Source organism: Jaculus jaculus, chromosome 10, assembly GCF_020740685.1.
Source record: "Jaculus jaculus isolate mJacJac1 chromosome 10, mJacJac1.mat.Y.cur, whole genome shotgun sequence".
NCBI lineage: Eukaryota > Metazoa > Chordata > Mammalia > Rodentia > Dipodidae > Jaculus > Jaculus jaculus.
The window spans coordinates 11,713,540-11,739,525 of NC_059111.1; the positions used below are offsets into that span (position 1 = coordinate 11,713,540).

Genomic DNA, 25,986 nt, shown 5'->3' on the forward strand with positions numbered 1-25,986 from the left:
ATGCTTGTTCCACAAAGAAGTAGAATGTGAAATCAGAAAGCCATCTAGATTGTTAGCTGTACACCACAGATCTGCTTCTATGCATTATGGCTCAATGTAGATTCTACATGTGACCAAATGGTAATTAACAGAGCTGTATTAAACACTATTGTGATTCTTTTTTTTTTTTTTTTTAGGTAGAGTTTCACTCTAGCCCATGCTGAACTGGAATTCACTCTGTACTCTCAGGGTGGCCTCGAACTCACAGTGATCCTCCTACCTCTGCTTCCTGAGTGCTGGGATTAAAGGCGTGCACCACCATGCCCAACTTAAAACAGTATTTATTTGACACAGAGTTTGAGTGAGCCAGGGCCTCCTGCCACTGCAAATGAACTGTAGATGCAAGTGCTTCTTTGTGCATCTGGCTTTACGTGGGTCCTTAGGCTTCCCAGGCAAGTGACTTAACTGCTAAGCCATCTAACTCTCCAGCCCCCATTTCTGTTTCTTATAGACAAATTTCTTGTTGGTGTCCTATTCCAAAATAGCATACTCATTAACTTGCTACTGTGAGGTTCAGAAATGCCCTTCATATTGCTCCCAAACCTCCTGTAACTTTTCATTTCCTTCCGGCTGCAGTTGTATCCATGCTCTTAGGCTCATTGGAAGCTGTGGCATCTCTAAGTCTGGGTATTTTGCTAGAGAGACAGGAAACATAGCGCTGGCTGGACATGCCTCAGAAGCTGGGAAGGCAGAAGTTTCCATTGTATTTTTTTGTTTTTCCTTTCTGGGTTTTTGTTGTTTTGTTTTTGTTTTTGTTTTTGTTTTTTGTGAGGTAGGGTGTCCTTTAGGTCAGGCGGGCCTTGAACCCGTGGTGGTCCTCCTATCTGAGCCTCACTAGTGAGCCACCATTCCCAGCTTTGTTTTTCTTTTGAGGCAGTTATGTCTGGCTTAGAGCTCATGATCCTCCTCCCTCCATCTCCCAGCTACGTGAATCACAGGTGTACTTCATCACACCCAACCTTGTTTTGTTTTGGTTTTTCCAGGTAGGGTCTCACTCTGGCCCAGGCTGACCTGGAATTCACTATGGAGTCTCAGGCTAGCCTGAAGGGAGGCAGAGGTAGGAAGGTCACTGTAAGTTTGAGGCCAGCCTGAGACACCATAGTGAATTCCAGGTCATCCTGGGCTACAGTGAGATCCTACCTTTGAAAAAAAAAAAAAAAAAAAGCCGAGCGTCTCGGAGATATTATTTCCTTTAACTGACCGCCCTGCCACTCAGCTAGTACTTTCTCTTCTCTCACAGATGGAGTCCCCTGTCTCCACACCAGCCGTGCTGCCATTGCACCTTTTGGTGCCAGTGGTCAATAATGACATCTCATCTCCCTGTGAGCAGATCATGGTTCGTACCCGATCAGTTGGGGTCAACACATGTGATGTGGCTCTAGCCACAGAACCTGAGTGCTTGGGCCCCTGTGAACCTGGAACCAGCGTCAACCTTGAAGGCATCGTTTGGCAGGAAACTGAAGATGGTAAGTCCATCCCTCTCAACCTGCTTGTGCAGAGGAGCCATTAGGAGCTTGCTGCTATAAGTGCAGTGAAACAATTCTGAAGTGTCTTATAGTCTACACAGAGAACAGCAGAAAATTTCCTAGCATGACCTCTTTCATCTAGTGATTACTGTCTGCTTGTTGCCTGCAGGGCTGGGGTAGCAAGGAGGCCAGTACTCTACCACTGAGCCGCATCCTTAGTCCCAGAGCAAGATTATCTCCCCTTTATAGCTGCTCCACAGTGTTGGCCCTGGTGCTTAGACAGTCAGTAAGTGCTGGCCAGGTCATTCAAACTGTCTATATTCTCCATACCTTTCCTTTCCATTCTATATGGGAGATTTAGATTATAAATGAAATTTTGAGTTAGTCATAAGAGAAAAGGAAATAAGCAATTGAAGCCAGGTGTGGTAGCTCACGCCTTTAATCCCAGCAGAGGTAAGAGGATCGCTCGTGAGTTCCAGGCCACCCTGAGACTACAGAGTAAATTCCAGGTCAGTCTGGGCTAGAACAAGTCCCTACCTTGGGGAAAAAAAGAAGAAGCAGCAGCAGCAATTGAGGTTGGGCATGGTGGCATTTGCTTTTAATCTCAGTACTTGGGAGGCATATGTAAGAGGATCACCATGAATTCAAGGCCACCCTGAGACTACATAGTGAATTTCAGGTCAGCCTGAGCTAGAGTGAGACCCTACCTCGGAAACCAGGGTGGGGGGGGGGGGGGAGAGAAGGTAATGGTGAAGTCACTCCTTTTTGTTATTTTTTATTTTTTTGAAATAGGCTCTCTAGTTCAGACTGACCTGGAATTCACCATGTAGTCTCAGGGTGGCATTGAACTCAGGCAATCCTCCTGCCTCTGCCTCCCAAGTGCATTTTGGTTGGTTGGTTTTCAGCTAGGTCTCATGTAGCCCAGGCTGGCCTCATACTTATTATGTATCTAAGGATGACTTTGAACTCCTGATCACTCTGCCTCCATGTCCTGAGTATTGGGATTGCAGACATGACTACCACTCCCAGCACTTTTACATGGACTTCAGGTTGGCACTGTTAATTTGCAACTCTTCCCTTTAACACCTGGAGCTGTAGCCAGGCCCTTCCTCTCATTGGTTTCCTCCTTGCCCAGCCACCCTGGCCACTTCCTGCATCTGTCACTTAGTCAACAGGAAAACATCTACATGGTCTTGTTTTCAGACTTACACTAAGCAGGTGGCTCTCTGTAGGTTGTTGCTGCTCAAGTCTACCTTCCAGACTTCTGGTATGTTCAGTTTGTCCTTGAGAACAGAATCTCTCCTTTTTCAAAAGTTTGTGAACCTGAAAAAGAGAAAAATAAAAAAGCCAGGTGTGGTGGCACATGCCTTTAATCCCAGCATTTGGGAGGCAGAGGTAAGAGGATCACCATGAGTTCGAGGCCAGCCTGAAACTACACAGTGAATTTCAGGTTAGCCTGGACTAGAATAAAACCTTACCTCTAAAAACCAAAGAAAAGAAAAAAGAAAAAGGCTTGGCTTAGTGGCGCATACCTTTAATCCCAGCACTTGGGAGGTAGAGGTAGGAGGATCACTATGAGTTCCAGGCCACCCTGAGACTACATAGTGAATTCCAGGTCAGCCTGGGCTAGAGCGAGACCCTACCTAAAAAAAAAAGAGTGTAAAGGTACCTAGCCAGGTATGTTAAGTCCCTTGGTAACACATCTAGTAATATTGTGAGTGCAACACATTTTTTTTAAAGATTTATTTGAGAAAGCGAGAATGAGCACACCAGGCTCCTGCTGCTGCCATGGGAAAAACATGGATTTTTCTTTCCAGTTTTCTTTCTTCTTTCTTTCCTGGCCTCCCTTCCTTTCTTTGCTAGAGATTGAATCTAGGGTCTCACACATACTAGGTTGGCTCTGTTTCTGAGTTCTGTCTCCAGCTCTGGTTTTTCTATTAATGTCTATTATATTTTCTGCTGATTAGATGTCAAGGACTCTGGGCTCTTCATTGAGTCCCCAATTCTTTTTTTTAAATTTTTTTTGTTTATTTTTATTTATTCATTTGAAAGTGACACACAGAGAAAGAGGCAGAGAGAGAGAGAGAGAGGGAGAGAGAATGGGTACACCAGGGCCTCCAGCCACTGCAAACGAACTCCAGATGCATGCGCCCCCTTGTGCGTCTGGCTAACGTGGGTTCTGGGGAATCGAGCCTTGAACCAGGGTCCTTAGGCTTCACAGGCAGGCGCTTAACTGCTAAGCCATCTCTCCAGCCCATGTGTCCCCAATTCTTAACACCTGGTGCCTATAGCAGGTTCACCAAAAAAAAAAAAAAAGATGTTTTTGGTTACTTACACCTGTAACCCACAGACTAAGAACTGGAGGATTTCTGCTTGCTGTGAGTTCCAAGCCAGCTTGGAGTACAGTATAAGAGACTATCTCAAAAAAGAAAACTAAAATAAATAGGGAAGGAAAGCAGGGGGATGGAGAGATAGATGGCTTAGTGGTTAAGTCATTTGCCTGCAAAGCCTAACGACCTGGGTTTGAGCCAGATGCACACGGCGGTACATGCATCTGGAGTTAGTTTGTAGTGAGACCCTGGCATGCTTGCTCTCTGCCCCCATTTCTCTGTCTCTCAAATAAAATAATTTATTCGTTTTTTTTTTTTTGTTTTTTTTTAAAGGAAAGCAGGGGCTAGGTAGATGGTTCACAGTTAAAGGTGCATACCAAAGCCTACTGGTTTGTTCAGTTCTCAATATCCATGTAAAGCCAGACACAAAGTGGCACATTTGTCTGGTGTTTATACATATGTGTGCACACACACATACATGCACAATTTTTTTTTTCGAGGTAGGGTCTCACTGTAACTCAGGCTGACCTGGAATGCAGTCTCAGGGTGGCCTCAAACTCCCCGCAATCCTCCTACCTCTGCCTCCCGAGTCTGAGATGAGAGGTGCGTGCCACTGCGCCCAGCTTTAAGTAATTGTTTTAAGTAAGGCAAAGCCAAGCATGGGAGGACATACATACATCATCTGGGCTAGCTTTGAGCTACTTACCCTCCTGCCTTAGCCTTTCAGGTGCTAAGATGATATATGTATGTCCTCCCAAGTGCTGGTTAAGGTGTTTGCCTGCACAGCCTAAGGACCCAGCTTCAGTAGTGTCCATGTTCAGCCAGATGCACAAGGTGGCACAAGCATCTGGAATTTATTTTCAGTGACTAGGGGTCCTGATGCACCCATACTCTGTCTCTCTCTCTCTCTAATAAATAAATAAATAATATATATATATATAGAACTACCCAGGTGTGGTGCATACACTTTTAATCCCAGCACTCAGGAGGCAAAGGTAGGAGGATTTCCGTGAGTTCAAGGCCACCCTGAGACTACATAGTAAACTCCAGGTCAGTCTGAGCTAGAGTGAGACCCTACCTCGGGAAAATAAAATTAAAAAAAAAAAAAAATCCTGGGGCTGGAGAGATGGCTTAGCAGTTAAGCGCTTGCATGTGAAGCCTAAGGACCCAGGTTCGAGGCTCAATTCCTCAGGACCCACGTTAGCCATATGCACAAGGGGGCGCACGTGTCTGGAGTTCGTTTGCAGTGGCTGGAGGCCCTGGTGTGCCCATTTTCTCTGTCTTCGCTCTCAAATAAATAAAATTTTTTAAAAAAAAATCCTATCTCAAAAGAAAAAAAAAACTGTTTTTATGAATGACATCCATGTCATTTCCATATCACAATCTACATTAACATATATCTAACAGATCCTGAACTATTGTTTCAACTTGAGAGTTATGTCAAAATACTTGGCAGACTTCTCTGACACCCAGAATGAATACTGACGGTTTTCAGCCGATTTGAACAGATTCACATTTGTCTAACTCTGTAAGGTTTGTAGTTCCATTTTTTGTTTTGTTCCTTGAGGGAGGGGGGTATTCTGTGGCACAGGCTAGCCTAAAACTTAGTTTATAGCCCAGGCTAGCATTTAACTCTTAGATGATCCTCTTTTCTTAGCCTTGTACTTCTGCTTTTAATATTTTATTAACAGGTTTGCTTCTACTTATTATATTATATTTCAAGGCAGATCTCCCTTCACTTTCTTTCTTTTCGATGCAAGGAAAAAGATAACTGTTCTGCAATGGTACTCTCTACTTCTCTGTGCTTTCTGGCAATCCCACAGTCTTTACCTGAATTGTCAGTTGGTGGGGGTCTTTCTTTCATCTTCAAATAACAAGACTACCTGCCAGGAATGGTGGCACACACCTCTAATCCCAGTACTCAGAAGTAGCTGGACTGCCCTGAGTTCCAAGGCCACCCTGTTACTACATAATGAGTTTCAGGTCAGCCTGGGCTAGAGTGAGACCCTACTTCACAAAAACAAAAAATAAATAACAGGGCTGGGGAGATGGTTTAGCATTTGAGGTACTTCCCTGTAAAGCCTAACTACCTAGGTTCAATTCCCTAGTTACCCACATAAAGCCAGATGCACAAGGTAGCACATGCATCTGGAGTTTGTTTGCAGTGGCTACAGGCCCTGGCACACCCATTCTCTTTCTCTCTCTGCTTCTTTCTCTCATATAAAATAGTTAAAAATAAACAGACATGGATGACACATGCCTGGAGTCTCAGCACTAAGGAGATGGAGAAAAGCAGAGTTGTAAGCTCAAGGCCACATGGCAAGACCCTGCAACCTCCCCCCCCACCGCCAAATAATATTAATAAATCAACTTAAATTTAAAGAGCCATCCAGGGCTGGAGAGATAGATGGCTTGGCAGTTAAGTGCTTGCCTGTCAAGCCTAAGGACCCCAGTTCGAGGCTCGATTCCCCAGGACCCATGTTAGCCAGATGCACAAGGGGGCACACGCGTCTGGAGTTCATTTGCAGTGGCTGGAGGCCCTGGCGCGCCCATTCTCTTTCTCTCTCTGCCTCTTTCTTTCTCTGTCTGTCGCTCTCAAATAAATAAATAAACAAAAATTAAAAAGCCATCCATAGTTAGTGGCTTATAGTTGGAGGCTGTGTGTCCTCTAAGATGAGGAAATGAGGAAAGAAGTGATTGTGTGGGAGAAAAAGAGGGTTGGTTAAGAAGCTGACATCAAATGGCCCTGTCAGGTGAACTGTGGCTGAGCCTGCTGTGGGTCTGCGGTTGCCTTTTGCTCGTTGCCACAGTACGGGGAGTGCTCTCGCTTAGCGTGAGGTGCAGTTTGCATGTGGTAGCTCGGAGAACTGGCCCCTGACCCTTCCTGCTCATCTGATGACAGGCCTGCTGTCGTCTTTGTCCTTCTTACTAACGGGGACAAGGCTTTCCATTAATAATCTTGTATGAAATAGGAGCCTCAGTTATCCCTGCTTATTCTGTTTGGTCCTGATGTCAAAGAGTATGTATATAAATTGTGAAATGCTTACTTTACAATACTTATCGTGGAAAAGCCCTGCTCACCTACAGGAGAGAGATGGTACAGTGACCTGGCTTTCTCCCCTTCAGCCTATTGCGCGCCAGCCTGACCCCACAACAACAGCCCCGCCAATAGCACAGTCCTAAAGAGACTGGCAGCCATTGTCTTCATAGCAACAGACTAGACTACCACATGGCAACGCACCCACACAAAAGAAACATTAGGGAAACCCTAACTTACAGTCTCCCCCTCCTCCACCCAAACAGCAGCCAACACTCTGTGGCCATCTAGCTGCTTCCTCCCATAGGGTGCTGTAGGGCACAGTATGGCTCCGTGCCTTTGTGGATTGTCTAAACTGTCCACTGTCTTATCTTTTAAATTTATTTCAGTTTATTTATTGATTTGAGAGAGAGAGAGAAAGAAAGAGAATGGGTGCACCAGGGGCCTCAGCCACTGCAGACAAACTCCAGATGCCTGTGCCCCCTTGTACATGTGACTTGCATGGGTCCTGAGGAATCATACCTTGGTCCTTTGGCTTCACAGGTAAGCACCTTAACCGCAAAGCCATCTCATTCTGTAACCCTAAAGAAACATTTTAGTCATGAGCTTTTTTGAGGTTTATTTTGCAAATTGCAAAACAGACTACTAATCTCCCAGGGAGAGAGAGGTTCTCTTTTTGTGCACTTTAACTCACCTTTTACCACCACCACCTCCATACACATACTTGTAAAATAGGGAAGCAGTACATAGGACCAGACTGTGGGCTTGCCAGATAGGTAAAGTTGTTTCAAAATGATTCTTTCCTTTTCTTGTTCCTCAAATACTGTGTTTTTATTTATCTATTTGAGAGAGAGAGAATGGGTGCACCAGGGCCTCCAGTCAGTGCAAATGAACTCCACACACATGTGCCACTTAGTGCATCTGGCTTACGAGGGTCCTTTGGCTTTGCAGGTAAACACATTAACTGCCATCTCTCCAGCCCTCAAAATGATTCTTTTAATATGTCAATAACAAAATCCTCTCAGCTGGTCTCAAACACAGATCTGTTTTGTTACTGATGCCATTCTTTAACAATGGTTCCTGATGCTTAAGTGTAACAGGTGAGCGGAGTTTAGATAGTAAGGGCAGTCCTGATACGAAGTGTGACTGATCACTAGCTCACCCTGACTTGGGTTGAAAAGTGTGATTCTAAATCGGACATGGTGGTGCACGCCTTTAATCCCAGCTCAGGAAGCAGAGTTAGGAGGATCACCATGAGTTCAAGGCCACTCTGAGACTACATAGTGAATTCTAGGTCAGCCGGAGCTAGAGCTAGACTCTACCTCAAAGCGGGGGAGAGGGAGGAGTGTGATTCTAAGAGGAAAGGGCCCCATTTGAAAGTCTTTTTTTCAGCTGAGCGTGGTGGTGTATGCCTTTAATCCCAGCACTCAGGAGGCAGAGGTAGGAGGATGACCGTGAGTTCGAGGTCACCCTGAGACTCCATAGTGAATTCCAGGTTAGCCTGGACTACATTGAGACTCTACCTTGAAAAACCAAACAAAAAAAAAAGAAAGAATGAAAAGGGTTTTTTGTGTGTGGTTTTTCGAGGTAGGGTCTCAATGTAGCCCAGGCTGACCTGGAATTCACTGTGGAGTCTCAGGGTGACCTCGAACTCATAGCAGGCCTCTGACTTCTGCCTCCCGGGTGCTGTGATTACACATATGTGCCACCATGCCCAGCAAATAAAATGTTTTTTAAAAAAGAAAATACCAGGCCGGTCATGGTGGTGCACGCCTTTAATCCCAGCACTCGGGAGGCAGAGGTAGGAGGATCACCATGAGTTTGAGGCCACCCTGAGACTCCTTAGTTAATTCCAGGTCAGCCTGAGCAAAGCCCTGTCTCAAAAAACAAAAATAAAAAAATTATCATTTGAGAAAGAGAAAAAATGGGAGTGCCAGAGCCTCTAGCCACTGTGAATGAACTCCAGATGCATGTGCCACCATGTACATCTGGCTTACGTGGGTCCTGGAGAGTTGAACCTGGGTCCTTACGATTTGCAGGCAAGTGCTTTAACCGCTGAGCAATCTCTCCAGCCACAAGTCTTACTATTCTCACCTGATTTGTTAGAGCATTTTACCAGTCTGTACCTTGGTTTCCTCGTTTGTAAAATGAGGAGGTTGAACTATGTGATCTCTGCAGTCCTTTTAGCTTTGATATTTATGCTTCTTTAATCATTTATGTGAGACATAAGAGGGAATAGTCCTTGTTAGTCATTTGTGATGAGATCTAGATGTGGAACCCTCTGGTCTCAGTGCTTACACTGCTAAAACAGGTCTTGGCCCTGCTCTAGTTGATAAAGCTGCTGTAATAATGATGGGCAGAAGCTATTAACCAACTTGGCAACTAGCCTTTTCTCCCAGGCAGTAGTTCCAGGCCAGTTCAGACAGAGCTCTGCTCCCAGGCTGCAGCTTGCTGCCGAGGCCGCTCCTGTTTCTTAATGATAGCGGTGAGGTGGCTCTCCCTTCCTGCCTCTCCCCCTTCAGAAACAAGGGGCTCTTCTGATACCTCATTATCCCATCTCCCTTAGGCGCTACAGAACAAAGAAATCACAGGCATCAACTTTGTAATTTAGGTGGCTGCAGAGAACTTCCCCAGGATAGGGTGGGTAGGTAGCTCATTCCTCCTGGCTCACATGAGGCAGCCTTGCTAAATGGCCTTATAGTTTGTCTGCCAAAGCTTAGGCTTTCGTAGGCCCATTCAGGCTTCTCTATTTCTGTAAAGTTAAATTACAGTGGAGAATCAAGCCCGTGTACTTTCATAGGAGTAGGGATTAGGAAAGCATGGAAAATGTGTCATTTTTAGGTCTTTCTAATTGCCTTTTTGTGATGTAGTTGTTGCTATGGAGAAGGTCATGAAGGCAGTAACTAAAAGAAATAAAGGTCTGGGCTGGGCGTGGTGGCTCATGCCTTTAATCCCAGCACTTGAGAGGTCGAGGTGAGGTAGGAGGATCAGATCACTGTGAGTTCAAGGCCACCCAGAGACTACATAGTGAATTCCAGGTCAGCCTGGGCTAGAGTGATGGCCTACCCAGAAAAACAAAACAAACGAACGAATGAACAAAAGAAAGAGAGAAAGAAAAGGTCTAATAGGGACAATGGATTAAACATATGCACCCCCTTGGCATCTGGTTTATGTGGGTCCTGGGGAATCAAACCTGGGTCCTTTGCTTGTGTCTGGAGTTTGTTTGCAGGGACTGGAGGATCTGGCATACCCATTCTCTGTCTGTCTCTTTCATAACTAAAAAAAGTGTGTGTGTGTGTGTGTGTGTGTGTGTGTAGAGAGAGAGAAAGATGAGTTAAGGGTTGAGATTTTTTTTCATGTGGTTATCAAATTGTTTCAGAGCTTTATTGAAAACACCACTATTTCCCCCACTAAACAGGGGAGTCATATACGTTAGGGGATTATTTCTGGGCTCATTTCTGTCCATTCTGCTGCCTATTCTCTGTGCATACTACATTGTCCTAGCTATACCTGTATACATAGTTTGTTGTATTTCCTCAAGATTACATTGGCTGTTCTTGGCATTTTGCATTTCCGCATAGGTATTAGGATCAGCTTGTGACTATCCAATGAAAACAGCCTGCTGAGATTTTGATTGGGATTACACTGAGTCCATAGGTTGGTTTGGAAAAGATTTACAGTTTCACCTTTTTTAAGCTACTGGTGTTTACTGAGAGAGCTGGGCCTGGAGAGGATCAGAGCATGTCACTGATACCATTTGGAGAGCTTGCTAAAGTATAAGTTAGACACCCAGACCCCAGTATTCTGAATCGGCAGGTAGAAGATCAATGGGCATGTTTGCTAGGAAAATGTTCCCCGTACGGTTTTGGTTTGCTTCCTTCACCACTGCTTGAGACTGGCTGACCTAGACTGCAGTCTGGGAGCTGTAATTCAGTGAGGGGAAATGTGACTGATCTAATCAACACTTGGTCTGCCTTGAGGCCATATTAGTTTCCTAGTACCTACTTTTAAAATCAAAAACTAGGGCTGGAGAGATGGCTTAGCAGTTAAGCGCTTGCCTGTGAAGCCTAAGGACCCCGGTTCGAGGCTCGGTTCCCCAGGTCCCACGTTAGCCAGATGCACAAGGGGGCGCACGCGTCTGGAGTTCGTTTGCAGTGGCTGGAGGCCCTGGCGTGCCCATTCTCTCTCTCCCTCCCTCTATCTGTCTTTCTCTCTCTGTCTGTCACTCTCAAATAAATAAATAAATAATTTTAAAAAATTAAAAAGAAAAATCAAAAACTAGCCGGAACAGGGCGAGGTGGCGCACGCCTTTCATCCTAGCACTTGGAGGCAGAGGTAGGAGGATTTCCATGAGTTTGAGACCACTCTGAGACTACATAGTGAATTCCAGGTCAGCCTGGGCTCGAGTGAGACCATACCTCGAAAAAGCAAGAAAAGTAAAAAAAATTTAAAAATACTGATAGCCACACAGCTCATTAAGCCGACTGCGTTCCTTTCCTCATGGGGTCTGGTGAGCAGTGGCTACAAACAGCAGCCTCCTTGGTTGTGTTCATAATCTGCTCCTTGTACAGGTTGCCCTAAGGGGCCTTGGAGACAGTTTTCTGGGCTGTGCACACCTTTGATATCAAGATACTCGTGCTCCAGGCAGGTGTCATGGTGCTTTTGGGAAGCTACAGGACACAGTGGCCAGGATTCATAGTGGCCAGGTTATCACATCCATCCGCGACAAGCTGCAGAACAATGAACATCTGATAGAGGGCCTGCTCGCAGCCAAGTTCAGTTTTCTGGCCGCCAGAAGGTCCACATCACACAGAAGCATCGCTTCAGGTTTAGTGCCTGGCCACAAGTGTTGGGGACAACTGGCATGTTTATGGCTGCTGGTTTGCGACATCAGTGTAGGTCTCCTTATGCCATTGCCTCCTTCCTCATAGAGCTTGTATAAATCAGGGGAAATAATGTTGAGAACCAATCACTTCCTAAGGCCCTGGAGCAGAAAAACAGCCACCCTAGACCCCAGGCGTTACTGAGTTCCTTTCTCTGTGTTACCATTTCCCCTTCCTTGGAATGAAGAGCCAAATTCGTTTCTGAAACTAATAGTTAAAGAGATCCAGAAAGAAAACCCGTTTCAGCGATTGGCTGCCCCTCTTCGCCTCTGGCTGGAAAGGTTAGAAAGGAAAGAAGCCTCAAGTAAGCCTTGCTGTTATGCTGCTCTTCCTTCTAGAGCCGGAAGCAGTAAAGCTGTGCACAGTGAGATTCCATCGCAACCGCAAGTGTTTCCTGGGAGCAATTCCGCTGAGATCCGATCCTTCTATTCCTAGTGGTTTTCAGAGGACTCCTGGCTGGGAGTGCTGACCTCTGCGGAGCTGCTTTCTCGAGTCATGGCTGAGTGATAACTCAGCAATAGAAAAGGGAGGACATACAGTCGTGGGGGGGGGGGGTGACCGAGGCTTTGTTGCACTTCAGCCGTTTCGACATTGAAAACCTTGCCAATGGGCGGAGAAGCTGGGTCAGCATTCCTCCAGAGCCTCCCCACCCTGCAGTCTGTGGGCGGGCGCTGTCTAGTGGGTGTTCTTTCTACTTTGGACTTGTTGCCATTTTAAATATTTTTATTTATTTGCAAGTAGAAAGAGAGAGAACTGAGAGAGAATGGCCGTACCAGGATCTCCAGCCACTGCAAACAAACTCCAGATGCATGCACCCCCTTGTGCATCTGGCTTTACTGGGGAGTCAAACTTGGGATGTTGGGCTTTGCAGTCAAATGCCTTAAGCACTAAGCCATCCCTCAAGTCCTGGCCTTGTGTCTCTAATCTATAGTAGTTCTTTACCAGCCTTAAGTTTTCTTTGTTATTTTCTAGGTAAGCGCTTGCTCTTGCCCAGGCTTAGCTGTAATTCACTCTAGTCTCAGGATGGCCTCAAACTAACTGTGATCCTCCTACCTCTTCTGCCTCCCAAGTGCTAGGATTAGAGGTGTGCGCCACCAAGCCCAGCATTGCTTAGTTTTATCCATACTTGATCTACCTAACCCCTTCCCAGATTGGCACTTGGCTTGATAACAGCTTCAGCTGGCTCTGTATTTGCTGTCTGAAGCACTCAGTGGATGTGGTTCAGGTTGGTGATTCATGGCTTTTGTGTTTCATTTGAGTTGTCCTTCAGCCCAGAATACACCATAAATAAGGGCTGGAGGTTTTGTTTCCTGTCAATCCCAGACTTGAAGGTAGAGTACTTTGAAGACATCATTTCCTACATCAGTTCTTGCAAAGTTTGCTGCACATTAGAATGTGAAGCAGGGATTTTAAAGTCCAGATGCTGGGCTGGAGTGATGGCTCAGCAGTTAAGGTGTTTACCTGCATAGTCAAAGGACCCAGGCAGGTTCAATTCCCCAGGATCCACATAAGCCATATGCACAAGGTGGTGCATGCATCTGGAGTTTGCAATGGTTAGAGGCCATGGCTTGCCCATTCCCTCTCTCTCTAATGAATAAAGTAAAATTATTTTATTTTAAAAAAGAAGAAATAAAAGGAGAAAAGGAAGAAATTTGTATAATTTTTTTGGGGGGGGGGTGGATTCAAGGTTGGCTGACGAATTCACTATGCAGTCTCAGCTGGCTTTGAACTCACTGGCCTTGGCCTCCTGTGTGCTGGGATTAAAGATGTGCTCCACCACACACAAGCAGATTTTTTTTCCCCAATGTTCCATTCTAGCTCAGGCTGACCTGGAATTCTCTAATGTAGTCTCAGGGTGGCCTCAAACTCATGGCAATCCTCCTACCTCTGCCTCCTGAATGCTGGGATTAAAGGTGTGCACCACCACTCCCAGCTAAAATTTGTATAATTTTTAATCAAACATCTCATAGCTAAATATCTGACAAAAACATGGCAGGGATCAGTTGTGGGAACTAAAACAGTTCCCACATTCACACGGTTGGAGCTTGTGCAGAAGCAGTAGCACGTGGACTCCCAACCTGCCCTCCTCGCAGGCCCCGCGAGCAGCGCTCCCTCCCTCTGGGCCCTGCCGTCGCTCTGCAGCTAGCGATCCTTGCTTCAGGCCAAGGTCTCCACAACCGTAGGTAACTACTGCCTCTAAAGAGGACTAGGAAGCTTGAAATTAGTATTAACTGGAAGTACAGGGGTGCTTTTTTGGGGGGGGTGTCTATTTTGAAGCAGGGTCTCACTGTAGTCCTTACACAGTGATTCTCCTACCTCAGCCTTCCAAGTGGTGGGATTAAAGGTGTGCTCTGTCAAGCCTGGCTCAGGAAGGCAAAATAGAGGCTTGTTTTCTTCCTCCTCCTCACCCAGATCTTGACATCAGCAGACAAACATGCCTCTCATTCTATAGAAATAAACTGGAACTACATGTATACCATTAGTGGCTTTTTTTAATTTAAAAATTTTTAAATTTTTATTTATTTGAGAGTAACCGACAGAGAAAGAGGCAAATAGAGAGGGAGAGAGAATGGGCGTGCCAGGGCCTCCAGCCACCATCAGTGGCTTTTAGATCACTGTGTGGTGGCTAGAAAGACCTCTGGCCATTATAAGAGATGTACCAGGAAAGGAAAGTGTACTTTACTGTGAAAGCCAAGAGAAAAACACAAATTGTAGTTTTTTCACCTTCTAGAGAGCAGGAATGCGCTGAATGACAATTTGACACCAGTGTAAAGTGTGTTAGCAAGAGCCATTAATGTTCACGATGAACCACTCCCATTAGCACTGGACATGAGGCTTAGCACTTTTTTTATTTATTTGACACAATCTGGGAGGGGGAGAGAATGGGCACACCAGGGCCTCCAGACGCGTGTGCCCCCTTGTGCATCTGGCTAACGTGGGTCCTGAGGATTCGAACCTGGGTCCTTTGGCTTTGCAGGCAAACGCCTTAACTGCTAAGCCAGCCTTTTTTGTTTTGTTTTGTAGGTAGGGTTTCACTCTAGCCCAGGCTGACCTAGAATTCACTATGTAGTCTCAGGGTGGCCTCGAACTCAAGGCGATCCTCCTACCTCTGCCTCCCAAGTGCTGTGATTAAAGGCATGTGCCACCACACCTGGCTGAAACTAGCTTTTTTAAAAAATATTTTTATTTATTGACTGATTGATTTTCTTTACGAGACAGAGAGAGGGAAAGAAAATGGGCGTACCAGAACTTCTAACCACTGAAAATGAACACCAGATGCATGTACCACCTTGTGCATCTGGTTTACTTGTGTACTGACTGGGGAATCGAATCTCAGTCCTTAGGCTTCCCAGGCTAGAACCTTACTGCTAAACTAGCTCTCCAGCCTACAAAATTCACAGCAATTCTTGTCTGACAGTACAACATAAATATGTCATGGATTTGAAGCCAAATTTATGGACTCTGTATTGATACCCTAAGTTTCTGGGCTGGAGACATGTTCATTTGTGTTGGCAAAAGCTTTTTTTTTTTTTTTTTTTTTTTCCTCCTTTCCTTTTTGGTTCTTTGAGGTAGGATCTTGCTGTAGCCCAGGTTGACCTGGAATTTACTATGTAGTCTCAAGGGTGGTCTTGAACTCACAGTGATCCTCGTATCTCTGCCTCCCAAGTGCTGGGATTAAAAGTATGCACCACCAGGCCCAGCTCTCTCTCTCTTGTCTGTCTGTCAGTCTGTCTTTTTTTTTTTTTTTTGGTAGGGTCTCACTCTAGCCTAGGTGACCTGGAATTCACTATGTATTCTCAGGGTGGCCTCAAACTCATGACTATCCTCCTACCTTTGCCTCCCAAATGCTGGGATTAAAGGCATGCACCACCACGCCCAGCTTTTTTTAAAAAATATATATTTATTTATTTAAAAAAATTATTAACATTTTCCATGATTATAAAAAAATATCCCATGGTAATTCCCTCCCTCTTAAATATTTATTTTTATTTATTAGAGAGTAAGAGAGAATGGGTGCACCAGGGCCTCCAGCCACTGCAAACCGGATTCCAGATGCATGCACCACCTTGTACATCTGGCTAACGTGGGACCTGGAGAATCGAACCTGGGTCCTTAGACTTCTGCAGGCATGTGCCTTAACCACTAAGCCATCTCTTCAGCCCCCCCTTTTTAAAACATATTTGTTATTATTTATAAGCAGAGAAAGAGAAACAGAATGGGCAATGCCAGGGCCTCCAGCTGCTACAGACAAATCCCAGATGCATGTGCCACCTTGTTCATCTGGCTTTATGTGGGTATCAAACCTGGGTCCTTAGGCTTTTCAGGCAAGTGCCTTAACCACTGAGCCCTAGCCTGGGTAACAAGATTTTTCTCTGTAGGAGCCTTTGTGAAGATGATAGTGACCACCTACACAAACACGGGGCACTATTTATCACTGCACTGCATTTTAAGCATAAGAGTACTTCTAAATATGCTCAGGTTTCAGGCTTGCTTTATTTTTCTTTCTCTTCAGCCTACTTGCTGTCCTAAAACTAGACCCTAACAGAGAAACTAAGTCTTTTAAGTGTTATTTTTCCTTCACGTCCTCTTGTTCTCCCAGCTGTCTCACCTCCAAACCTTGTAGGCAGTGTTATACTTTAGGAAAATGTGTTTCCTGTGACATTTAAACAAGCCTCCATTTTGTCTCTCCATCAGAATTGTTCCTCTTCCCTCACATTTCCAGATCTCTGTCAGCTCATTCGTTATTGCTAAGGTTTGCAGATGATGCCAGAGGAAGACGCCACATTTATAAGTACGTGTTCCCGTCCAGCTTGAACGGTGGGAGTAACATCCAGTCTACCCTTGTGTCTGCTCTCTGAGCGCAGCTGTGCCCATCCGTCTTGCACACGAGGTGCCTGGCTCTGAGTTTACCTCGTCCAGAAGCGCATGAGCGCCGGCCCTGCGGAAATCGTTACTCCGCAGTCAGAGCAGCCTGTCAGTGAGTGGCAGCTGCCACGTGAATTCGGTTTGCTAGGTAGAGGGAATTAGCTGAGTTACTTTCTTGGGAAATAGGCGCTTTCCTGAAGAAGCCAAGGCCTTGGAAAGGGATAGAAATCCTGTCCTTCTGTCCCTCTTGAGGTCTCTTATGTGTCTCTTACTCCAAGGCAACAATTAAGGGACAGTGTAAGAGAAAAGAATTGGATTCTTTTAACAGTAGCTGTGTCTGTCATGCCTTAAAGTCTGAGAAATCATAATGCTGTTGTGAGGCTTTAATAAATTATGTATACTTCACTGTGAGTTCAAGGCCACCCTGAGACTACATAGTGAATTCTAGGTCAGCCTGAACTAGAGTGAGACCCTACCTTGAAAAACAAAAACAAAAACAAAACAAACAAACAAACAAACAAAATACACACACACACACACACACACACACACGTACATATCTCCTTTGTAGACTGGTTTCTATATATTTTTTAAGAATTATGAAATTTAGGCTGGGTGTGTTGGCATACGCTTTTAGTCCCAGCACTCGGGAGGCAGAGGTTGGAGGAATGCTGAGAGTTCGAGGCCACCCTGAGACTACATAGTTAATTCCAGTTCAGCCTGGGTAAAGACCCTATCTCAAAAAAAACAAAAAAATAAAATCATGAAATTTTACTTTTTCAACTCTGTACATTATAATTCTGAAATCTGAGGAGAGTCCTTCCCTCACCCACTAAAAGAGTTCACAAACATGGACTACAGAGCAAGTTCCTCATCTGAAAGGGTAATTGTTGGCTAGATAAAAGATGTCACTCGTAGGCATTTTTCCAACCTCTAGTGGGCATTGCATCTCCTCAGGCAGTCATAGTACCATGGCGCTCCATCCTGAATTTATAGCTCAATTCCTGTGCTTCATCGGGAGAGGGGAAATATATGTGGACCACGAGGGAAAACACTATTCTGAATCTTTAGGTTTTCCACTTGATTTGAGGTTAATTTTTCCTTTTTTGTTGATTGTTTTGATGCACAGTTGTTATTATTCCCTTTTACTTTTGTCCAAATAGTTTCAGGTCTGACTGGGCTGAGTGATACCTTACCTTGAAGGAAAAAAAAAGAGGAGGAGTAATAATAATTCAGTAGAAGGAACAAAGAGTATATAAACAGTTTCCTGGGAGCTTAAATGTTTTAAGTAATGCCTTTTGATGAAATTTGATACAAACATGTAAAAAAATTAAAGCTATAGGGCTGGAGAGATGGCTTAGCGGTTAAGTGCTTGCTTGTGAAGCCTAAGGACCCCAGTTCGAGACTTGGTTCCCCAGGTCCCACGTTAGCCAGATGCACAAGGGGGCGCACGCGTCTGGAGTTCGTTTGCAGAGGCTGGAAGCCCTGGCGCGCCCATTCTCTCTCTCTCCCTCTATCTGTCTTTCTCTCTGTGTCTGTCGCTCTCAAATAAATAAATAAATAAAATTTAAAAGAAATTAAAGCTGTAGAAAGCAGAGTTTGGGCTAGACAGATGGTTCAGTGGTTAAGGTGCTTGTCTGCAAACCCTAAGGACCTGAGTTCAATTCCCCAGTACCCACGAAATGTCACATGTGCAAGGTGGTGCATGCATCTGGAATTTGTTTGCAGTGGCTAGAGGACCTGGCATGCCTATCTCTATCTCTAGCCTTCTCCCTCCCGCTCTCAAATAAATAAATAAGTAATATATTTTCAAAAAAAAATCAAGAGTTTTTTTCTATAGTAAAATCACACAGATGAATGGACTGAGGAAATGGCTCATGTGGCAAGAGCATTTGCCCTGCAGGCATGTGGCCTGAGACTTGACTGAGTTCAAAGTTATCAGTGCTTATCTGGATGTTTTTTTTTTTTAACTACCTTTTGAATTTTGGAGTGGACTGTATTACCTATTCAAAAGCTTTTTTTTTTTTTTTTAATATTTTTGCTGGGCATGGTGGCACTCAGCACTTGGGAGGCAGAGGTAGAAGGATCACCATGAGTTCAAGGCCACCCTGAGACTACATAGTGAATTCCAGGTCAGCCTGGACTAGAGTGAATCCCTACCTCAAAAAGCCAAGATAATAACAATAATAATTATTATTAATAATAATTTTACTTATTTATTTGCAAGCAGAGAGAAAATAAGCATGCCAGGGCCTCCAGCCATTGCAAATAAACTCCAGATGCATGTGGACCTTGTGCAACTGCATGTGGGTACTGGGGAATTGAATTCTGGTCATGAGGCTTTGTAGGCAAGCATTTTAACCTCTGAGGCATCTCTCCATCCCTCAAAAGCATTATTTATTTACCTGGGTTTTTGAGGTAGGGTTTCACTCTAGTCCAGGCTGACGTGGAATTCACTATGGAGTCTTAGGGTGGCCTCAAAGTCATGGTGATTCTCCTACCTCTGCTTCCCATAGGGCTGCATATAGTGCAGCTTTTTCCAGCTTACAGTTGGGTGGTCTACAGGGAAAAGGTTTTCAGCTCAGCACCAGCTTGATTTTTTTCAGTGATCTTGCTGCCCATGCATGTGAAGTTTTCTGCAATAGGGTCTTATCCACCTGTTTCTCGTGGGAAACCAAGGACCTTGGCCTGTAATGTTTCGGAGGTAGCAGAGTCCTCCCTGGCCAACAACTCATTGGTAGGATTCCTATCCCTAGAGCTGAAAGTTTTTTAGTATCAATCTGTGGCTTCTGGATGTGCCATTATCCAAAGAAGTAGGCTTTCATATCTTATTCAGAATATCTTGAATTTTGAAATGACCCTACCCCTTACTCTTACTCAGTCTCTTCCCCTGGTCTCACTTAGGCCATCCCACTCCCTGTAATCTGTTCTTCTGCTTACATATATACAATACCGTCCCCTCAAGTCTCTTCCCTCCCTTTTAGCCTATTTCCACCTTATTGGCATCTGCTGCTGATTTTTTTGGTTCCAGTTCACACACAAGTCTAAACATTTGTAGCTAGGATCCACATATGAGAGAGAACATGCAACATTGGCTTTCTGGGCCTGGGTTACCTCACTTACTATAATCCTTTCCAGATCCATCCATTTCCCAACAAATTTCATAATTTTATTTTTCTTTACCACTGAATAGAACCCCATTGTGTAAATATACCACATCTTTATCATCCATTCATTTGTTGAGGGACATCTAAGCTGATTCCATTTCCTTGTTATTATGAATAGGGCAGCAATGAACATGGTTGTGCAAGTATCTCTAAGGTAGTGAGAAGAGTCATTAGGATATATGCCTAGGAGTGCTATAGCTGGATTATATGGTAAAACTATTTTTAGCTGTCTCAAGAACCTCCACACTGATTTCCATAATGGCTGGACCAGATTGCATTCCCACCAACAGTGTAGAAGGGTTCCCCTTTTTTTCGCATCCTCACCAACATTTATCATCATTTCTTTTCTTGATGGTAGCCATTCTGACAGGAGTTTGAAGGAATCTCAAAGTAGTTTTAATATGCATTTTCCTGATGGCTAAAGATGTAGAACACTTTTTTAGATGTTTATATGCCATCTGTATTTCTTCCAATGAGAACTCTCTATTTAGTTCCATAGCCCATTTTTTAATTGGATTGTTTGATTTCTTACTGTTCTATTTTTTGAGATCTTTGTATATTCTGGCTATTAATCTTCTGTCAGATGTGTAGCTGGCAAAGATTTTCTCCCATTCTGTAGGTTGTTTCTTTCCTCTATTCACCGTATCCTTTGCTGTACAAAAGCTTTGTAATTTCATGAGATCCCAGTAGTTGATTAGTGGTTTTATTTTCTGAGCAATTGGGGTTATATTCAGAAAGTCATTGCCTATGCCAATATGTTGAAGGGTTTCCCCTTCTTTTCCTCTAGCAATTTCAGAGTTTCATGTCTGATATTAAGGTCCCTGATCCATTTGGACTTGATTCTTATGCATGGAGAAAGACAAGGATCTATTTTCCTCTTTCTACATATAGACATCCAGTTTTCCCAGAACCACTTGTTAAAGAAGCTGTGTTTTCTCCAGTGAGTATTTTTGGTATTTTTGTCAAAAATCAGATGGCTGTAGCTGCTTGGATTAACACCTGGATCCTCTATTCTGTCCATTGATCTACTTGTCTGTCTTTGTGCTGGTACCATGCTGTTTTTGATACTATGGCTTTGTAATCTCGCTTAAAATCAGGTATGGTGATACCACCAGCCTTATTTTTGTTGCTCAAGATGGTTTTGGCTATTCAAGGTTTTTTGTGCTTCAAAATGAAATTTTAGTTTTTTGTTTTGTTTTTTTTTCATGGTAAGGTTTCACTATAGCTCAGGCTGACCTGGAATTCACTATGTAGACTCAGAGTGGCAGGAACTCTTGGCGATCCTCCTACCTCTGCCTCCCAAATGCTGAGATTAAAGGTGTGCACCACCATACCTGGCTGAATTTTAGTATTTTTTTTTTCTATTTCTGCCAAGAATGCCATGGGAATTTTAATGGGGATTGCATTAAATGTGTAGGTTGCTTAGTAAAATTGACATTTTTACAATATTGTGAAATATTACATTTTCACAAGAACATGGGATGTCTTTCCATTTCCTAATGTTTTCTGCTTTTTTGTCAATCTGCCTCATTTGCTTTTGGGGTGGCTTCAAATCTCACCAATGCTGAGTGTCCACCTTGATCCCTGTGTGTTGTGCTGTGAATGTGGTGCTCTGATCAGCTGTGTGAGATGCCCTGCCGCCGCCGGCTGCATGTGTTCTCCAGAGGGCCACAGTGCTTTTGGTTGGGGGATGGATGTCTGCAGGAAGCCTGGAGTTGTACTGGAACTGCTCAGCTCCCTGTGTCCAGCTGTCTCCCCTTCAGAGTTCTTGCCTTTTGCAAGGAGGCTGATGAGGTGGGGAAATCCCTGTGTTTGGTCTCTGCGTCTTCAGCTAGGTGCCACACTGGTGGGTGGATCCTCACAGGTCCCGGGCTTGGGTCTGCAAGCTCCTGGGTGGGATTCTGGCCAATTTCCTCCTTTTTGATAGATCTTAGTGTCTGCTGCTTCTCCGCTGTGGTGGAAAAAAAAAACCTGTACACTTTCACTTTTCAGAGGAAGAGTGCATTTTGCTGTGGTCTTGCCCAAAACCCTCCCTAGGCTGGATCAGTGTGACTCCTATGCTGCCATCTTACCCGGAAGTCCAGGAAATCATTTTGAGCCAGGGTTTCTCTCTGCAGCTAGGCTAGCCTGGAATTTGAGTTGATCCTCCTGCCTCTGCCTCCTCTGGGCTAGAATTCCAGGTGAGAGCTACCACTCCTAGCAACACAAAATCTTGTAATCCACCTGGGTGTGGTGGCACACTCCTAGCACTCTGGAGGAAAAAAGAAATCTGAGCTGGGCATGGTCGCGCAAGCCTTTAATCCCAGCACTCGGGAGGCAGAGTAGGAGAATCATTGTGAGTTTGAGGCCAAGGAGACTGCATAGTGAATTCTAGGTCAGTCTGGCCTAGAGTGAAACCCTGCCTCGGAAAAAAAAATCTTACAATCTGTTGAGCTGATGATTGGTGTCTGAGTTTTCTTAGGTATAGTCTTGTATACTTTTTTTTGGTTTTTCGAGGGAGTGTCTCACTCTCGTCCAGGCAGACCTGGAATTCATTATGTAGTCTCAGGGTAGCCTCAAACTATATACTTTTTTTTTTTTTTCCAAGGTAGGCTTTCACACTAGCCCAGGCTGACCTGAATTCACTATGTAGTCTCAGGGTGGCCTCGAACTCACAAGGATCCTCCTAACTCTGCCTCCTGAGTGCTGGAATTAAAGGCACATACCACCGTGCCCAGCCCTGTATACTTTTCTTATGTTAGAAATGTTACATATAAGGGGCTAGACTGATGGCCCAGAGGTTAAAGGCACCTGTTTAAAAGTATGATGATGGCCTGGGTTCACTTCCCCATTACCCACTTAAAGCCAGATGTACTAAGTGGCACATGCATCTGGAGTTAATTTGTAGTGGCAGAAGGTTCTGGTGTGCCCATACTCATTCACTCTTTATTTATTTGAAAGTGACAAAGAAAGAGGCCGGGGGGGGGGGGGGCGGATATGAATGGGTGCACCAGGGCCTCCAGCCATTGCAAACGAACTCCAAACATGTGCGCCACCATGTGCATCTGGCTAACGTGGGTCCTGGGGAATGAAGCCTTGAACCAGGGTCCTTAGGCTTCACAGGCAAGCACTTAACCACTAAGTCATCTCTCCAGCCCCTCATTCACTCTTTTTAAATTAGAAAATACATTTCATGGGGCTGGGCATGTCGCACCATTGGTAGGTTGCCAACATTGAATGAAACATGGCATGCAATCTTTGCAGCTATTGCCCATCCTTATGGCCCCCGTGGTTCTATACAGAAGTCAATGCTGCTCAAATGATGATCCTTCTCAGTGGTCGACAGGACTTATTTCATCCATACCTATGTCTTCTTGTTTTTCAGGGATGTTGGTGGTAAATGTGACATGGAGGAACAAGACATATGTAGGCACACTTCTTGACTGCACACGGCATGATTGGGCACCCCCAAGGTGAGCACTTACTAGTTTCTATTAGTCTGAGCCACTCTAATTAGTGAACCCAAATACCTTTATCCTATTTAACTTGTATTCCCTATGGAACTCACTGGGGTAGGCCACGCTGGCCTCAAACACAAGTCTTCTATGGAGTGCTGTTACTTCTGGCTTCAGACACCATACCTGGCTATGCCTGTACCTCAAACCCAAGATCATCCTCTTGCCTCAGCCTTCTAAGTGCTGGAACCAAAGCTTTGTGCCACCATGTCTGGCTTTAGACCCATTTTCAAGTACATTATGATATAAAAATAAGAGAAGGAATTAGGACTGAAGGGATGGCTTACAATTATAGGCACTTGCCTGCAAAGCCAAAGGACCCAGGTTCAATTCTGTAGGACACATGTAAGCCAGATGCACAAGTGGGGGGGGTGCATTCATCTGGAGTTCATTTGTAGTGGCTGGAGGCCCTGGTGCACCTGTTCTCTCTCCTCTCTCTCTCCCTGCCTTGTTCTCTCTCTCAAATAAATAAAAAATAAATATCTAAAAAAGAGAAGGAACTACATTTGAAGAATTAATGAGGACTGGGGAGGTGGCTTAGGACTTAAGGCACTTGCCTACAAAGCCAAAGGACTTCAGTTTGATTCCCCAGGATCCACATAAGACAGATGCACAAGGGGGCACACACATCTGGAATTTGTTTACAGTGGCTGCAGGCCCTGGCCCACCCATTCTCTCTCCCCCCTCCTGCCTGTTTCTCTAGCTTTCCCTCAAAAAAATAAATAAAACGTTAAAAAAGGAGGAGGTGCTGGGGAAAATGGCTTAGCGGTTCAGGTGTTTGCCTACAAAGCCTAAGGACCCCTGTTCAGTTCCCCAGGACCCATGTAAGCCAGATGCACAAGGGGGGGGGCACGCATCTGGAGTTTGTTTGCAGTGGCTAGTGAACCTGACCTACCCAATCTTTCCCTCTATCTGCCTCTTTCTCTCTCTCTCTCTCTCTGAAATAAATAAATATGATGGAGAGTGGAGTTTCAAAGGGGAAAGTGGGGGAGGGAAGGAGTTACCATGGGATATTGTTTATAATTATGGAAGTTGTCAATAATAAATAAAAATAGCCGGCATGGTAGTGCATCCCTTTAATCCCAGCACTCAGGAGGCAGAGGTAGGAGGATTGCCATGAGTTCAAGGCCACCCTTAAGAGTACATAGTGATTCTAGGTCAGCCTGGGCTAGGGTGAGATGCTACCTCGCAAAACCAAAATAAATAAATATGCCAGGATTGGGGAGATTGCTCAGTGGTTAAGGCACTTGCCTGCAAAGCCTAATGACACAGGTTTGATTCCCCAGTGCCCATGTCAAGCCAGAAGTATAAAGGTGGCACAGGTGTCTGGAGTTCATCTGCAGTACCTAGATGGCCCTGGCCGGCTTGCTCTTTCTTTCTCTCTCACACATACAAATGAATAAAAATAAGAAATAATACATAAACCAGGTGTGATGCCTCATACCAATAATCCCAGCACTCTAGAGACTATGGTAGGAAGATCGCTGTGAGGCTGAGGCCAGCCTGGGGCTACCGAGTGAGTTCCAGATCAGCCTAGGCTGGAGTGAGACCCTTCCTCACTCAAATAATCAATGAAGCTAGGCATAGTGACACATCCTAGCACTTGGGAGATGGGGGCAGTAAGAATAGAAGTTGAAGGCCAGCCTGGCCTAAATGAGAACCCTGTTTCCAAAATAAAAGGCAAAAGATGGGTCTAGCCAGGTGTGGTGGTGCACACCTTTAATCCCAGTGCTTGGGAGGCTGAGGTAGGAGAATCACTGAGACGGTGAATTCCAAGTCTGGCTGGGCTACAGAGACACCTTGCCTTAAGTGGGGGGGGGGGGGAGCTAAGGCGAACGTGTGGGTGGGAGGGAATTTTCATGGTTTATTGTCTACAATTATGGAAGTTGTCAATAATTAATTTTTTTTTAAATCCAAAACAGAAAAAGGGGGGCTAGAGAGATGTCTTAATTAAGGTATTTGCCTATGAAACCAGAGGACCCAGGTTTGATTGTCCAGGATCCGTGTAAGCCAGATGTACAAGGTTGCACATGCATCTGGAGTTTTACGGTGGCTGACGGCCCTGGCATGCCAATTTTCTCTCCCACCCTCTCTCTTTCTATCTCTCAAATAAAATAAAATAAAATGAAAAATTAGGGGCTGGATAGGTGGCTTAGTAGTTAAAGCACTTGCTTGCAAAGCCAAAAGACTCAGGTTTGATTCCCTAGTACCCACCTAAGCCAGATGCACAAGGTGGTACATGCGTCTGGAGTTTGTTTACAGTGGCTAGAGGCTTTTTTTAAAGTTTAAAAATCAATAAGCCAGGCATGGTGGTACATGCCTTTAACCCCAGCACTGGGGAGGCAGAAGTAGGAGGATCACCATGAGTTCAAGGCTACCCTGAGACTACAGAGTGAATTCCAGATCAACTCTGAGCTAGAGTGAGACCCTACCTCGGGAAAATAAAATAAAAAAGATGTATATAAGGTGAATAAGACCCTGAAGTTCAGTCTCCAGTGCTGCAAAAATAAAATCAGAAACTAGCCTGCAGTAACCTCTTGGAGTCACCGCCTAATGCAGCTTCCATACAGGTTCCCTAAAGGAGAGCGTAGTAAGTAAACATGGGAGCTGGGCATGGTGTGCACACCTGAAATCCCAGCACTGGGTGGCTGTGGCAGAGGATTGCTGCCAGGTGAGGAAAGCTTCAGCTTGTTAGTGAGTTCCA

General features: G+C 44.8%; 1 protein-coding gene and 1 non-coding gene across 3 annotated transcripts in view; both read left to right on the forward strand.

Moving 5' to 3' along the window:
- The window catches only part of Znf609 (zinc finger protein 609), a 147,906-nt gene that overhangs the window by 104,138 nt on the left and 17,782 nt on the right, over window positions 1–25,986 (forward strand). For both annotated transcript variants that reach the window (XM_045161086.1, XM_045161085.1), the window contains 2 exons: window positions 1,280–1,505; window positions 23,153–23,240. In XM_045161086.1, coding sequence (XP_045017021.1) covers window positions 1,280–1,505; window positions 23,153–23,240 — 314 coding nt within the window. The remainder of the gene's footprint in view (window positions 1–1,279; window positions 1,506–23,152; window positions 23,241–25,986) is intronic.
- LOC123464261 lies at window positions 11,338–11,471 on the forward strand. Its single transcript, XR_006639491.1, has one exon. It is a non-coding gene; the product is annotated as a small nucleolar RNA SNORA70 (small nucleolar RNA).